The 14,792-nt window shown below is 41.0% G+C and overlaps 1 protein-coding gene across 4 annotated transcripts in view; it reads right to left on the bottom strand.

Moving 5' to 3' along the window:
• rims1b (regulating synaptic membrane exocytosis 1b) overlaps nucleotides 1–14,792 on the bottom strand; it is a 64,940-nt gene that overhangs the window by 22,782 nt on the left and 27,366 nt on the right. For 3 of the 4 annotated variants that reach the window (XM_061275610.1, XM_061275606.1, XM_061275607.1), the window contains 10 exons: nucleotides 13,234–13,535; nucleotides 10,706–11,529; nucleotides 8,866–8,906; nucleotides 7,881–7,991; nucleotides 6,457–6,556; nucleotides 5,657–5,780; nucleotides 3,683–3,729; nucleotides 3,397–3,512; nucleotides 3,174–3,304; nucleotides 101–272 (listed from right to left, as the gene is read on the bottom strand). In XM_061275610.1, coding sequence (XP_061131594.1) covers nucleotides 101–272; nucleotides 3,174–3,304; nucleotides 3,397–3,512; nucleotides 3,683–3,729; nucleotides 5,657–5,780; nucleotides 6,457–6,556; nucleotides 7,881–7,991; nucleotides 8,866–8,906; nucleotides 10,706–11,529; nucleotides 13,234–13,535 — 1,968 coding nt within the window. Of the gene's footprint in view, nucleotides 1–100; nucleotides 273–3,173; nucleotides 3,305–3,396; nucleotides 3,513–3,682; nucleotides 3,730–5,504; nucleotides 5,557–5,656; nucleotides 5,781–6,456; nucleotides 6,557–7,880; nucleotides 7,992–8,865; nucleotides 8,907–10,705; nucleotides 11,530–13,233; nucleotides 13,536–14,792 lie in introns of those variants that run through there. The other variant, XM_061275608.1, reaches the window with a different exon arrangement.

The raw sequence follows: 14,792 nt of genomic DNA, 5'->3' as shown, positions 1-14,792 counted from the left end.
TACATGTAATAGAGTATAGATTAGTTAGCTGTAACCAAGAAACAGTTCAGGGAGTGGTAAACCAATTAAAAAAGACTTGGTTGGTGAACCTCAAACCTACCTCCCCCATGAATTCACTTTCCTCTTCCTGGACCCTTGGTTGGTCCCAGACGGTGATCTCCAGCATGTGCTCACGAAAGTCTCGCCGATGAACATGTGAATATATGAACGTCTGATTCCACTTGGGCTCTGCGCTCTTTTTCACGGTTTTAGTCCGACGTTTACTTTTGTCACTGGAACAGAAAGATTAATATTGCTATGGTCATACATACAGCGAAGGCTCGACTTTGGGGTAAGAAATTTGGAATTCGTGTTAAACCGAAAGCGCGTTATATTGAAGGTAGTGGCACTTGTCTTGTTTTTTTTAAAAATGCATGTTTTTCGTCACCGTGAAGGCTCCCCCCTACATCTAAAGTTATTGACATTTATATTAAAAGACAACCAATACGCAGATGACAATATCAGGCGGACTGATTAAGTTATTTTGATGCCATGCGAATTGAATGGAAGAGAGAATAAAGCTGCCACTTATTCTGCTAGTGTCTGGCCACGTTCTTAGATTTGTGAGTGACTGTATGGATGAGGTGCTTCCGCTAACTTCCCCCTTTCCGAATCAAAAAACAGTCTTAGCTATCTGTAACACTGTAATAAACAGTGATAAAGAGCAAACAGCCCGACTACTTTTTATCAAACACCTTTAAATTAGTCACAGAAATTAAATCACCAGCGCTAAGGTTTACGTGCTAGTCATTTACCTTTGTATGGTCTTTATATCGGCCATTTATAATACTACTTGAAAATGCGTTTACGACAAAAAGAATTGGTCCATGACCAAACCGCATTAGACAAAAAGTCAAGTAGAATCGAAGCGCGTAAAATTGATCTTCAGCTGTAGTTTAACTGCAAAACACAACAGAAAAAAGACGGCAAACGAACAAAAAGGCCAGAAATACAACCAAAGTTGGTCAGACACCTCAATCCCTTCATTTTGGATACTGCTTGTCCTAATTATGGTCGTGGGTCAGATGGGGCGCAGTAATAATAACAACGCATGAGATTTATATTGTGCTTTTCTGGACATGAGATGTTTCACAATGGATATGTTATTCATGCACTCACAAATTGACACTGCTGATGGACTACTTCATAGCTTAGCTGTTCTGAGGCAGGCTGACGGAAGCATTAGTGCCGTTATGCGCCTGCCCTACAGCCCCTCATACCAAACATTCACAACCTGACGTACACCAGTTTTAGTGACACAGAAGGCATGGTGGGTCGGTGGCGTAGTGGTAGAGTGTCCGCCCTGAGACTGGAAGGTTGTGGGTTCAAACCCCGGCCGGGTCATACCAAAGACTATAAAAATGGGACCCATTGCCAGCATTAAGGGTTGGAATTGGGGGGTTAGATCACCAAATGATTCCCGAGCGTGGCACCGCTGCTGCTCACTGCTCCCCTCTCCCCCAGGGGATGGATCAAAATCACACGGGGATGGGTTAAATGCAGAGGACAAATTTCCCCACACCCAGATGTGTGTGTGATGATCATTGGGACTTTAACTTTAAGTGTCTTGGCCAAATACAGAATAACGTGAACACAATGCAATTCGGACAGCCTTTCGTTACTAGATGACCCGTCTACCTCCTGAAGTGGTACAATTAATTTGGGATAACACTCCTCAATGTCTTAATTTGATGGCGACATCTGCTAAAGATGACAAAACGTCATTGACGTGTATCAAATGCACTGAATTATGACGATCACCATGAATGTCCACTTGAAAGCTTTTATCTCACTGAGGGGCAAACTGTTGCAACTGTTGATAAAGGTAGCAAAATGGGCATTTTCGTCTACGGCAGCTCAGAGTACCCACCCTTTTTTGGAGTCCTTCGAAGAAGTACTGGAGAGCACTCCTTCTGGGGACTCCATCGTTCTGCTGGGTGACTTCAATGCTCACGTGGGCAATGACAGTGAGACCTGGAAGGGCGTGATTGGGAGGAACGGCCCCCCCGATCTAAACCCGAGCGGTGTTCTATTATTGGACTTCTGTGCTCGACATGGATTGTCCATAATGAACACTATGTTCAAGCATAAGGGTGTCCATATGTGCACTTGGCATCAGGACACCCTAGGCCGCAGTTCAATGATCGACTTTGTAGTCGTGTCATCGGATTTGAGGCTACATGTTTTGGACACTCGGGTGAAGAGAGGGGCGGAGCTGTCAACTGATCACCACCTGGTGGTGGTTTGGCTCCGATGGTGGGGGAAGATGCCGGTCCGACCTGGCAGACCCAAACGTTCTGTGAGGGTCTGCTGGGAACGTCTGGCAGAATCCCCTGTCAGGAAGAGCTTCAACTCCCGCCTCCGGCAGAGCTTTTCCCACGTGCCAGAGGAGGCTGGGGACATTGAGTCCGAGTGGACCATGTTCCGTGCCTCCATTGTTGAGGCAGCCGACCGGAGCTGTGGCCGTAAGATGGTCAGTGCCTGTCGTGGCGGCAAGTCCCAAACTCGGAGCCAAGGCCCTGGGGTGGATGAGATCCGTCCGGGGTTCTTAAAGGCTCTGGATGTTGTGGGGCTGTCCTGGCTGACACGCCTCTACATCATTGCGTGGATATCAGGGACGGTGCCTCTGGATTGGCAAACTGGGGTGGTGCTTCCCCTCATTAATAAGGGGGACCGGATTGTGTGTTCCAACTACAGAGGAATCACACTCCTCAGCCTCCCTGGTAAGGTCTATTCAGGGGTGCTGGAGAGGAGGGTCCGTCAGGAGGTCGAACTTTCGATTCACGAGGATCAGTGTGGTTTTCGTCCAGGCCGTGGAACAGTGGACCAGCTCTATACCCTTGGCAGGATCCTCGAGGGTGCATGGGAGTTCGCTCAACCAGTCCACATGTGTTTTGTGGACTTGGAGAAGGTGTTTGACCGTGTCCCTCGGGAAGTTCTGTGGAGGGTGCTTCGGGAGTACAGGAATATTAAAGCAAGCCATAGTGCTCTTAGAGAACACGGACAGAACGTTTATAGACATGAATTTCTCAATTGAATCACTACTCTAACAGACTAAAGCTTTGCTTGATCGGTTGTTCAATGACCCACGCTTTCCTTATATGAAATTGTCATGGTGTCTTTGCAGTCCTTACCTTCTGTCAGGCAGGAAGTACATTTTAACATATGGGTTCCGAGGTCGTCCATCCGGTCGGGATGGCAGGTCTATGGCTTGAAGGACGTTGACGATGAGCTGATGGCCTACTTTGTCATACCACAGTTTTACCTATAAGGTTATTTGGAGGCATTTAATCTCTGTCAGTATACATAATTAAGATGATGTATTGGTTTATTTATGTCCCTGGTGTAAGTATTTACCGACAGTTGTCCAGGCAGCACCAGAGGAAGGTCTCTGAGGGTACCTGGGCTTGTTGGGGACATCACTGATATAGATGGCCGATCCATTTTCTGTGACTCAAAGGAACTAGAACCTGCTAAATGTTGGTAAGTACAATACCATATGATGTAAAACAGGCACTCCGAGATTAGAAAGTAAACATTAAAAAAATGTTGACATTTTGCTTGGAGGCTTCTTTAAACAGACAAATGTTTAAACATCCTAGTTCATGATTTAAAAAAAGAAATCCAAATATAGGATACTTACTAGATTCAAGAGGAGGGTGCGATGACTCTGGGATTCTAGGAATGTCCCTGTGAAAAGTACAAATTCCCCAACGTCTGTCATCTTTCAACGAGCAAGTACCAATTGAAAGACAAGCAACAGTTGCACGCACTCAAAAAAGATCATATTTAAATAATGTACAATATGTATGCATGTATGTACGAGGCTCGTTTTTTCTTTGTTTGTTCTTTGTGGAGCAGTTTTGTGAAGCAATGACTTCATTTGAGGTGCCACCTTCTAATTTTGTACATCATATTTTATTCTGGTTAATCTCAGAAATCTGACACGTTTTATTAAACAATAAAAATATGTCAATATAATGAATGAACAACAGATTTTCTTTTTTTATATAATCGAAGGTTATAATTTTTTCAATTCACAGTGCTCAAAGCAAAATTGATTAAAAAATAATGTAATTTTGAGAACATTTATTGTGCAGGCATCAAAAAGTAACAAAATAATGGAATACCACTATCGATGCTATATCTATTTACTATGCACTAATTTAACCTTATAAGCCACTCCTCCGAGTTGACCAAAGGCATATTTTACAGTAACCTAATTACGTTTTCTGGTTGAGTATAACAGATTTTCTCTCAAAAGCCCAGACTTTGTTTTAATTTCTCTGCTATTTTGTTGTGGAAAGTCGAATACATTCCGTGAACGGTGCACTCAACGACCGATGTTGAAAGCCCCAACCCCACTGAGGGACGAACAATTGTGACTGTTGGAAAAGGTAGAAAAATATTTGTTCATATCAGAGTTCATCTGGTGCGTTCAAGTTCACAAACCTTCGCCAACTGTTTTGGAGTCTTTTTTGTCGAAGGAAAAGTTGAGCGAACATTTGCAACCTTGAATGAACCCTGGAAAACCCTGGCGAGAATGCAACATTCGTTGCCTTCAAAAACACTCACAATTGTTCACCGCTCAGTGGGATAGAGGCTTTAAAAAATATTTGAACATCGCTAGTCAACTGGATAATCGGTGAATGTGTAATTACTTCGGCTATTAAATGCTATCTTTGTTGATAGTTACAAAGCTGCAAACTGGTCAATATACGCCCAACTTCCTTGCTCCACATTCTAATCTTTTTTGGCCCGGCAATATTGTCCTACATTGTTTTGATCTCACCACGCTGTTTATCTGTCTGTGCTTGTACTGTTGTATATGGGACGGTAAGAGGAGCAGCTCCACAACATAGCTGCGTGAGTAGCTAGCCAAAGCTCGTTACTCGCCAGCTAGGTGAGAATTAAGATGTTATTCGAGCTTCGACCTCCGACTCCCTGCAGTCAATGTCGTGAAAGATGCACGTGTGATACTTTTTGGGACCGTGCTTGATTTTCAATTTTGCTATTCAGTGTGTTTTGATGAGATGCAAACTGCAAATTTTGTTTAGCGAACTGCAATGGCATGTCACTTATTTTGAGCCTATGTATGTATGTATGTATGTATGTATGTATGTATGTATGTATGTATGTATGTATGTATGTATGTATGTATGTATGTATGTATGTATGTATGTATGTATGTATGTATGTATGTATGTACGTACGTACGTATGTATGTAGTATGTATGTACGTATGTATGTGTGCATGCGTGCATACGTGCATGAATGCATGCGTGTGTGAGCGTATGTATACGTACGTGCGTATGTATGTATGTACATACATATGTGCGTATGTATGTAAGTTAAACATGGTGGGAAAAGGCAGGAAAACAATGATAGGGGAAATTCAATCATTTAAAGTATTTAAGGTAAGTTGAAGGGGACAGGGTCTACCAATTAAATTTGACACTACTTACTGATATGCTTTATAAACTTTTCTCAAGAGGTTTTTGGACATAATTCGGTGAATAGAGCTTTCAGATAAAGGAAGGAGAAATGAAAAAATATCAGACGTCAGATTTGTTTTCCAAATAGAATGATTCTTACACATTAATGAAGCCAGTCTTACCCTATGGGTCTTGAAACAACTAGTTCCACTTGAGGCTCAGCTTTTGATTCAAGAATTATGTTGTACACCTCTTTCTTGGTTGCTCCTGGCAACGACTTCCCATTCCACTGCAACACCTCATCACCTGGAACAATGATTGCATGAACAGGAACGTGAATAATTATTTTTTTTCCTGAATGTTTATTTTCATGTGTGCGTGTGCGTGTGTGTATGTGTGTATGTGTGTATATATATATATATATACATACATACATATATATATATATATATATATATATATATATATATATATATATATATATATATATATATATATATATATATATATATATATATAGTCAAAGTCAAAGTCAGCTTTATTGTCAATCTCTTCACATGTCAAGACACACAAAGAAACCGAAATTACGTTTTCTCTATCCCACGGTGACGAGACATATTACACGATAGACATACAAGGAAAGTATATATATATAAATTGACCACATTTGGATTTTAAGGTTTAGGCCAGATACCAGCTTTCGTGATACGGCACAGCGTTTGGCATCTTCAAGAGAACGAGCAAAAAAATATGTAGAGACAAAACTGCACATGGTAAAACACATTGTAAACACTATGTAATTACCTCATCAGTTGAGGTCACATTTTAACAATACATATGTACTGATTTTTTGTTGTTTAACATTATTATGGTAAATGTGTAAAAAAAAAGTCTCATACGCCACTGAAATAAAACCGATTCATTGATTATTATTTGTACATGAATAAATAAATTTGCCAGGGATTGCAGTAAACCTGCTCACCTGCTCTTAGATGTCCCACGACATCTGCCAGGCTTCCTTTTTTTACTTTGGTGATGAAAGCTCCAAGTTTTCCAGTCTCTGTCATCTTCCCACCTACAACCTACACAAATAAAAGGACTGTCACTAAAGACACAATTAACATTATAAATGCCTTTCCCCTATGGGTGAGTTCAAGGACGGGTTTAGGATCAGAAGGTTAGAGGTACTGACAGTTTTAGTGCCAGAGCACATCTGCTAAATGGGCATTTCCTTGGCTGGCGGGTGCTGGGCGCTTCACATTTAAACCACGCATCTAATCAGTTAACATGTCAGTTGCACTGTGGCTTTGTTTTTTTCCAAATGTGTACATCTCTCATTGTAGTTTATAAACAACCCTGGTACTCTCTGGCCTGTAATGTTTTTTGTATTCGAGTCAGTGATTTTACTGATACCAAGTCCCAATCCTTGGCAAAGTGTTACAAAAAAAATGCATCATCATCACCTCAAATGAATGGTTATACATACTGTACATTCATACAGGTCTACATACACATACATGCTTATGATTATATATGTGTATGTATAAATATTCTGTACATCACAATACACACATAAAATGAATGGGCCAGTCCAACAAATCGGTGCCAACGGAATCCCATAACTCCCCCCTAAAAAAAAACACGTTTTGGGTCTAAAGTTGATCATACTATGTAAACATATTGTGTGTCAAAATGTGTATTGTCCCAGATAAAGCAACTTTTTATTGTTATTTAGATTAATATGCAGTGTGCTTTTAATTGTATGGTCATACTGATGATGGTCATGCAGGTCAGATTGATGATTCCACACAGCTATTTAGTAAGTGGGTGACTTCTCTCGGCAATTGGGTAATAAGCTTGCTTGTCATCAAATTTATACTCTTTAAACAAAGTGATACTAAATGAAACAAAGTCGTTTGGACGAGTAATAAATCACCAACTTGTCTGTCACGCTCTCAACTCTTTAACAATGCCGTTTTGCATGTAGCTTCTTAAAATCAAGTAAGACAGACGTTTTTAGGAATATCTTTTGGCTTTGCCAAGAATATGGCGGCCTCATATCTTCAAGGCAAAGATTCTGTGTGGAATTATGTGTTTTTGTGGCCTATATTTTCCACCCTTACAGACTAAGTAACAATGTACCAGCAAATCAGAGAAGCGTCGTATTCGTGAGTACATGCATTTGCTGTTAGTACACAAGAAATAATGTTCATTGCCATCTACACCTCCAGTAATGATGATTGCAGAAAAAGCCGCTCACCACTTTGAGGTTTAACAATAGTGTTCAACAATATATGTATACTTTTGTTTACATTCAATCTTGGCGTACTATTAAATCAATCAATAAATCGTCCGATTGAACCATTTAGTACATTGTACTGCATGCGACAAATTATCTCTGCTTACTTTTAGGCCCAGGAGTGACCCAGCTTCTCGTGGCATGGCTGATCTCTTGCTTAGCGTGATGCGTCCAATCAGATGATCGCCCTCTTTCGATGGCTGCCATGTTACAGGATGCTAAAGGGATCAGGTACAGTGATTACCAGAAAAAAACATTTAAGAGGATATGTCATATTAAGACATTAACACAAAGACAAAAACGTTGAAGCAGAAAGGCTTTCTAATGGCAGACTCTTCTAGTCCCTATTCCCAGCAAACAGTGGAGATCCACTATTTTGCAAATTCACGTATGAGCTTTTTCAGTTTGTGATCTATGACGCTAATTTTGGTGTCGTGTTACATCAAATGGATGCGGTAGTGACAGATACGATATGATAGTATAACTAAATGTTTCACGTGTATTTTGTTGTTTCAATCAACCAACCAATCAATTGATCAATCAATCAATCAATCAATCAATCAATCAATCAATCAATCAATCAATCAATCAATCAATCAATCAAACTAGCAAGTTAAAGAGAAGTGCATGTGTTCTTAATGACGTCCCGATTTTGTTCTGGGTCAGCTACAGGCACACAGTAACTGTTTTGTTTTGTCATTAAACGTAATTCATTGACTAACCCAAGCGTGATCCTTGGAAGATGCCACATTACGATAACAGAGGGATATGATGGCACCCCCACTATCTTTTCAGTTATAGTAAGCAATAATAATTATCTTACAAATTTCAGACAGATTTAACAATACATAAATATCATGTTGGAATTAAAGTATGCATTCTTTCACAACTCTTAACAGCATCTATACAATGTGACATTTGTTATTGTCTTTAAACCTATTTATAATACCCCCCAAATAATGTTATTATCGAGAAATTAGGGTCGTTCGGTTCTCTACGGACAGTTGAGTCGTTATTTAATCAACAACTTTGGAAATTACAAATTGTATCACCCAAAAACGGGGCTAAAATGAATGTTCTGCTGAAACTCACATGCCAAACTGTAGGATCAAGCGGATGACAGTCCCAGTCACCTGCACAAAAAAAAAAAAAACTTTTACACTTTTGGCCATTTCAAGAAGGAAAAGCAAAATAGACAAAATATGTTTGAGAACTATGGTTTGCAAATAATGGAGTGGTCTGGTGATTATTTCCACAAACATTTAGTATACCTGACTAAATGCATTGTAACCAACATAGGTTTAGGGGTACTAGACAGATACTGTAACCTAAACCTCTTAAAACTTGTCCATGGAACGTATTGTTCCTCTGGCTCTTTGACTGGGTGGTTGTCAGCTAAGTGAACTGCTCATACTTGCTCATCTGAATAAGTTAACTTTAGAAGGTATAAAACACCTTTATGACTGTCAAAACGTTGGACAAATGCAATTCCACATCAGTAACTTCTTTAAAAAAAATACATCACAAGAAGATTCCAAGAACTTGATTTTTTTTTTAAATAAGCGAAATTTGTTTGGATGGAAATGTGGAGAGGCAGAGAAGGAAACACAATATAGCGCATGGTTTCATTTTTGTGTGTTTACAGCAGTGTAAATTAAGTTTCCCCATGAAAATCACAACCAGAGCAAAATGGAAATACGGATTTGTTGAAGAAATAATGTATGCATATTTTTCAAATTAACATAAATGTGTGTTTTGATTACATACCGTGCCTTACAAAATTTTCAAAGAAGTAATCAAGTCACAGTTATGAGATACAGAGGAAGCTGAACATTTGAAACACGTGTTTAAAAACAGGTAATAATCTCAGTCCACACCATGTACCCATTACTAGTCCCTGAGTTATAGTAATCTGGATTAAAACATCTGGAACCCAACTTTATCGTTACCAGTCACAGAAATAATCTCCGGAGCACAATTATTTTTATCTACAGCTTCCATAAAACGGATGATCCCCTATATGATGCTTTCTAGCACAGTCAAATATCACTGACACAGGTGGGAGCTGGTGATTACTATAAAAAGGTAACCAAATATTTTACAGCATGCAACATGCCTTCACTTTAGCTTTTGCATCTGGCAGTTTGTCAAGCATTACATAGCAATAGAAACACTGACCTAATTCCATAAATCTGCTGGCCTAAATCACAGGGTCTCACCAAATAAAGGAGCGCGCTCCTTAGAGCATCAGAAAGCACCCCACAGAAGTGTCAATGACATCGCACTGCAATGTGCTGTGTGCAGGATCTATGCATGCAGTTATCCCCCCACCCCTATTATCCAAATGTACTGTGTACGCTATACATGTACATGCCAAGAGAAGATACAAAAAATCTTCTGCTGCAAAAAGTTTTCACAATACTTTTTTTTAGTACGCCACCCCCACCCCCCACCCCCCCAAATGGGCAGGTTGCATCACGAAGGGCATCCAGCATTAAAATTGTGCCCAACAAGTGCGACTCAGTGTGGCGACACCTGATGGGAAAATAGGTCACGAGAATAAAACTTTACTCTGTGTAAAATCATCCCCTTTTGAATAATAATGAACCTTCAAATTCCCTGTCGTGCCACTGGCATACAAATTTTGGGATATAGGCATAACCTGCTTATGAATATGAAGATTAAGAGAATTCAACAAATGAGGCATTTTTTGTAAAGCGAGATTGCAAGATTACGGATAAGCGTGTGAGCTTGGAAACAGCTGCTTCAACACAACACAGTTTTGGTGACTATAAAATGGGTCTAGAAATTGAGGGTTGTTATTATTATTGTAAATAATAAAATTACGGAAGGACAAGGATGAAAGTAAATGTCAAATGAATTCTGATCAAATTTTATTAACTAGTACGGAGAGCACATTCGTGTGACTGACCTTTCTCGCTGACGCTTTCCATGTCCACGTCCTCACAGCTGGTGTACTCCGGCGTGGAGCCGCCCTCCTCCTCTGAGCTGCTGATGGACATCTGCCTCTTGTTTACTCCGCGCTTGCTCTTGTATGACCGTGAAGGGGGCGGCCGCAAAGACTCAGACTGTTCTGAACTTTGTGAGTCCTTCCTCAACAAGTTGTCTGCACCTTTGTCTCTTGCTGTGTGTGTTACACCTGGCTCAAAGAAGCCCTTCTTATCTGGAGGCACCGTTCCGCCTGGTTCCCCCACGGTCCTTTCAACAGAGTACGCTCGATAGTTTTCTGATTGAGCATTGCGGCTTCCTCTCCTGGTCAGACGGTTATCAGACACTTGCGCTTCACAGCCTCCTCCTTCACCAGGCCCTAGTCCGACCTCGTTGATTGCAAGATCACTGTGTCTACGTTCGTGGCGGACCTTGGATACCTTGGCATGCATGCGCATCTCCTGTTCCTCTTTTTGTGGCTTCACAGGGTATCGCGCAAGGTTGGGGTCACTACGATAACGGTTCTGGAACTCCTCCTCACGTCGCTGCCGTTCTCTTTGTTCATCATCCTCTGGCCGTCTTCGATTTCTTTCTAATTGACTCAAGTTGTCCTCTCCATCATTATAGTCCTGAGAATGGATCTTTTGCAGCCTGTGACCATCTTGTGGCTGTCTCTCTCGTCGGTCACTGGGGCCAAGCTTCTCATCCAAAGATGACTGAGATGATAACTTTCCAGCAGACCTTCGGCCAGTACCACGCCCCAGGCCTCCTTTACCATTCTGTTCATGGTACGAAACTGGCCTTTTTCTGGATGAAAAATAGATAATTAGATAATACAGTATGGTGCATTGACATACAAGCATAACACATATGCCTTCCAAGAAACTCATGAGGTTCATGCTGTCGTTGTGTCTTTAAACAGGATTGAACATTTCAAAGGATGGAACACTGGAAACCACATTTATCTTGATACTAGAAATGGATGAACAGAGAATTGAAAAATAATGGTGAAGCATCACAATTGGAGTAGAGATACTGGTGATCCAAATTCAAATCTCAGGTCGTTAAAGGGTAGAGTGCGTTATGTAGGGAAGAGATTCTTCTCCAAGTGGAGGAGTTCCAGTACCTTGGGGTATTCATGAGTGAGAGAAGATAGGAGAAGGAAATTGATAAGCAGATTGGTGCAGGATCTGCAGTGATGCAGGCTTTTTTGTCATGCTGAAGGAGCTGAGCCAATAAGGGAATCTCTTGATTTACCAGTGGATCTACATTCCCCAACCTCACTACATTCCCCAACCTCACAAGTTGTGGGTTGTGACCACAATTGAACAAGATCCCGGATACAAGCAAACAAATTAATTTCCTTGCAAGATGTCCGGCCTCTCACTTAGAGATAGGGTGAGAAGCTTGATCATCGAAATGGGCTAAGAGTTGGCAATAGGAATCCGATGAGTTGGCTTGAGAATCAGGTTAGGATGCCTCATAGACACTTCCTTGAAGAGGTTTTCTGGGCATGTCACAGTGGGAAAAGGCCGGGTACGACCCAGGACGCTCTGGAGATACAATGTCTTTTGACTGGGCTGGGAATCCCTCAGGATCATCTCTGGAAGGACTGGATGAAACCACCCCAAAACCAGCAACCAGAAGGAGAGGGCAGGACACACAACAATCCACCCACACACTGTTTCTGCTCGCCCCTTCCCCAAGCCAATAGAGCACGTCACAGTGGCCAGCCTCTGTCTCAGCCAGAGGATGAACCAGCAACATACGCCAGAAAGACATGCAGAGATGTCCAACAGGGAGTGCACTAGAGGGCACTCGCAGGGGCATGAGTAGTTGCCCTCACTCTTCTAGCCAGAGGCTTGACCCCAGGAGCTTTGCCATGAGATGAGTGCAGACTCACCCCTCGCCCTGTTACTATAACCGGCATTAGCCAAGGTCCGATTAGCGGATGTCTGTAAAGATTATCCTGTGGTGTGGAGTGTATTAAAAGTGAGGAGTTTTTTCCCTCAAAAAAGGTATGTAATCCCTAGACCATGCACCAGGCTCTCTCTCACAGATATGGCCATGTATCAGCGACAAGGCTCACGATTGTCAGTGCAGATCATTTGTATGGTGTGCTACTGGTCATAAAACAATAAGATTTATCGTTAGATTTATATTTGCAAGTCTCCCTCTTAATATTTGGGTTGTCTAAAAATCAGTGTTTGTACAACACTTTGAGTGGAAATATAACACATTATTAAGTGATAAGGAAATCTCTCTTTGAATGTTCTGATGTCCCGTTTGAATTCCAGCATTCTATGATGGAGGCCTTCATCAATTGCGCTTGATTTTCCAAACAGATGTCATGTCCTTTTTACTTGGACCACAAACAAATTAAGACTAAATCGAGAGTGCCTTTGTTTTTTGTAGCCAAGTCGAGTACCTGTTTTGCTACATTTCACTGTAATTGTTTAGGTTCAAATATAATTTACGTATAACACATGTTGTAATAAGAATGCATCTTACTTTTCCCGAGGTGGTACGCTTTGGGAGCGAGTACCAGACATGGTGTCTGGAGCCTTAGAGGAAGTACCACCAGCAGGTCCTTGTGTCCTGTGTGGCAGCTCGGTATTGCTGTTAGTTGTGGAGGATGGAACTTGAGACTTGGAGCGGAGTAGCTTCCTATCCTGTTGGGCCTCACCCACCCTGGATGGATCATTTAAGGTGAAGCCCAGGTTCCCAGGCCGCACCCCTGACTCTGAAAACCATTCTCCTGATTTGGTGAGAATCTCTTGCTGCTTACGGCACAGGTTGCATACCCACATTACCTGTAGGGGTTCAAAGGACAAATGTGTTTGGCAGGCTTGTTTTAGAGTAAACAATAAACACAATTATTTTCAGACAGTATTGAGTTTTGTTTTGTTTTTTAAAACTAAATTAAATTAAAGCTACTCAATGAAGAGTGAGCTTGGGAAAGAAGACCTCCGTTTTGCTAAGGTCGCTGATATACAACATTGTTTTTGAGCTGTGACTGGAACTCATTTACATAAAGCATTTAATTATGATAATGTCAATACTCGTGATGTAACGAAATGTATCTAACGAGGGCATATGTTGGTTTCATTTCACTTTCATTTCACAGATGATTAAAATTGTATGATCTATGCATTTTTACAGTTATTCAGCCCTGCTGCTGCATCACGTGATGATTGATTGTCATGGACAATGAAAATGATTAAATTTAATTCCTCATCCTCTACGTCAGACTCAGAGACAGCATCACATACTCACATGGAAGCATTGTTACAGGATATCGCCTCACTTCGGAAGCACAAAAGCAGGATTTATCTCCCTCCGTATTTATAATCCAAACGTTCTCAGAAAAAAAAAAAATCCAGAGCATCAAAGAAACAACGTGATCGCTTGTATTCCACAGCAGAATCCATAATTTTAAAACAGGGCGCATCTATTAGATAAATCTGCAACCGGTTTGATGATCGACAGTAGAATGGACTTGGAGCAGTCATCCTAGCAGTTAGCATCAAGCTTGCCGAAGCACATTCATCCTGAATCCTGGGTGGCGCATTTCCAGAAAAATCTAAAATAAATCAGCTGTCCACAAGGCCCACGTGAACAAGCCGCCGCCAAGCCACACACACCACAGTCCCCTCTCATGTCTTTCTCCACCTCTTTATGTCAGAAGAGAGGCTGAGGATTAACAGTGGCCAGTAATCCTTTCAGATCCTCACTATTTTCAAACTCATCATCAGATGACAATAAAAGCTTCCAGTTCTCACTTTTGCCTACAGCCCCCGTTTTCACTATGATTTCTTAAGCACAATGACAAAGAATAGAGATTAAACTGAGAGGCACTACATTGTTTTTAAGATAAAAATAAAATATTGTTATAATAAATAACACCACCATATAATGTAAAAGAAGGAAGCTTTTTTGGTAGGACAGAGTCACAACATTCTGCTTTTTATTTGTTGAAATTGTAGATTTCCATTTCAAGAATAGCCGAAAAATCAAAAAATGCATTTGACTAGTCGAAACACAGTGTTCTAATTAATGCTTAGTTTGTA

Source organism: Syngnathus typhle, linkage group LG3 (genome assembly GCF_033458585.1).
Source record: "Syngnathus typhle isolate RoL2023-S1 ecotype Sweden linkage group LG3, RoL_Styp_1.0, whole genome shotgun sequence".
Classification (NCBI taxonomy): Eukaryota; Metazoa; Chordata; class Actinopteri; order Syngnathiformes; family Syngnathidae; genus Syngnathus; species Syngnathus typhle.
Note: the sequence above shows the minus strand (reverse complement) of the source record. Positions and strands in the feature narration are given on the sequence as shown.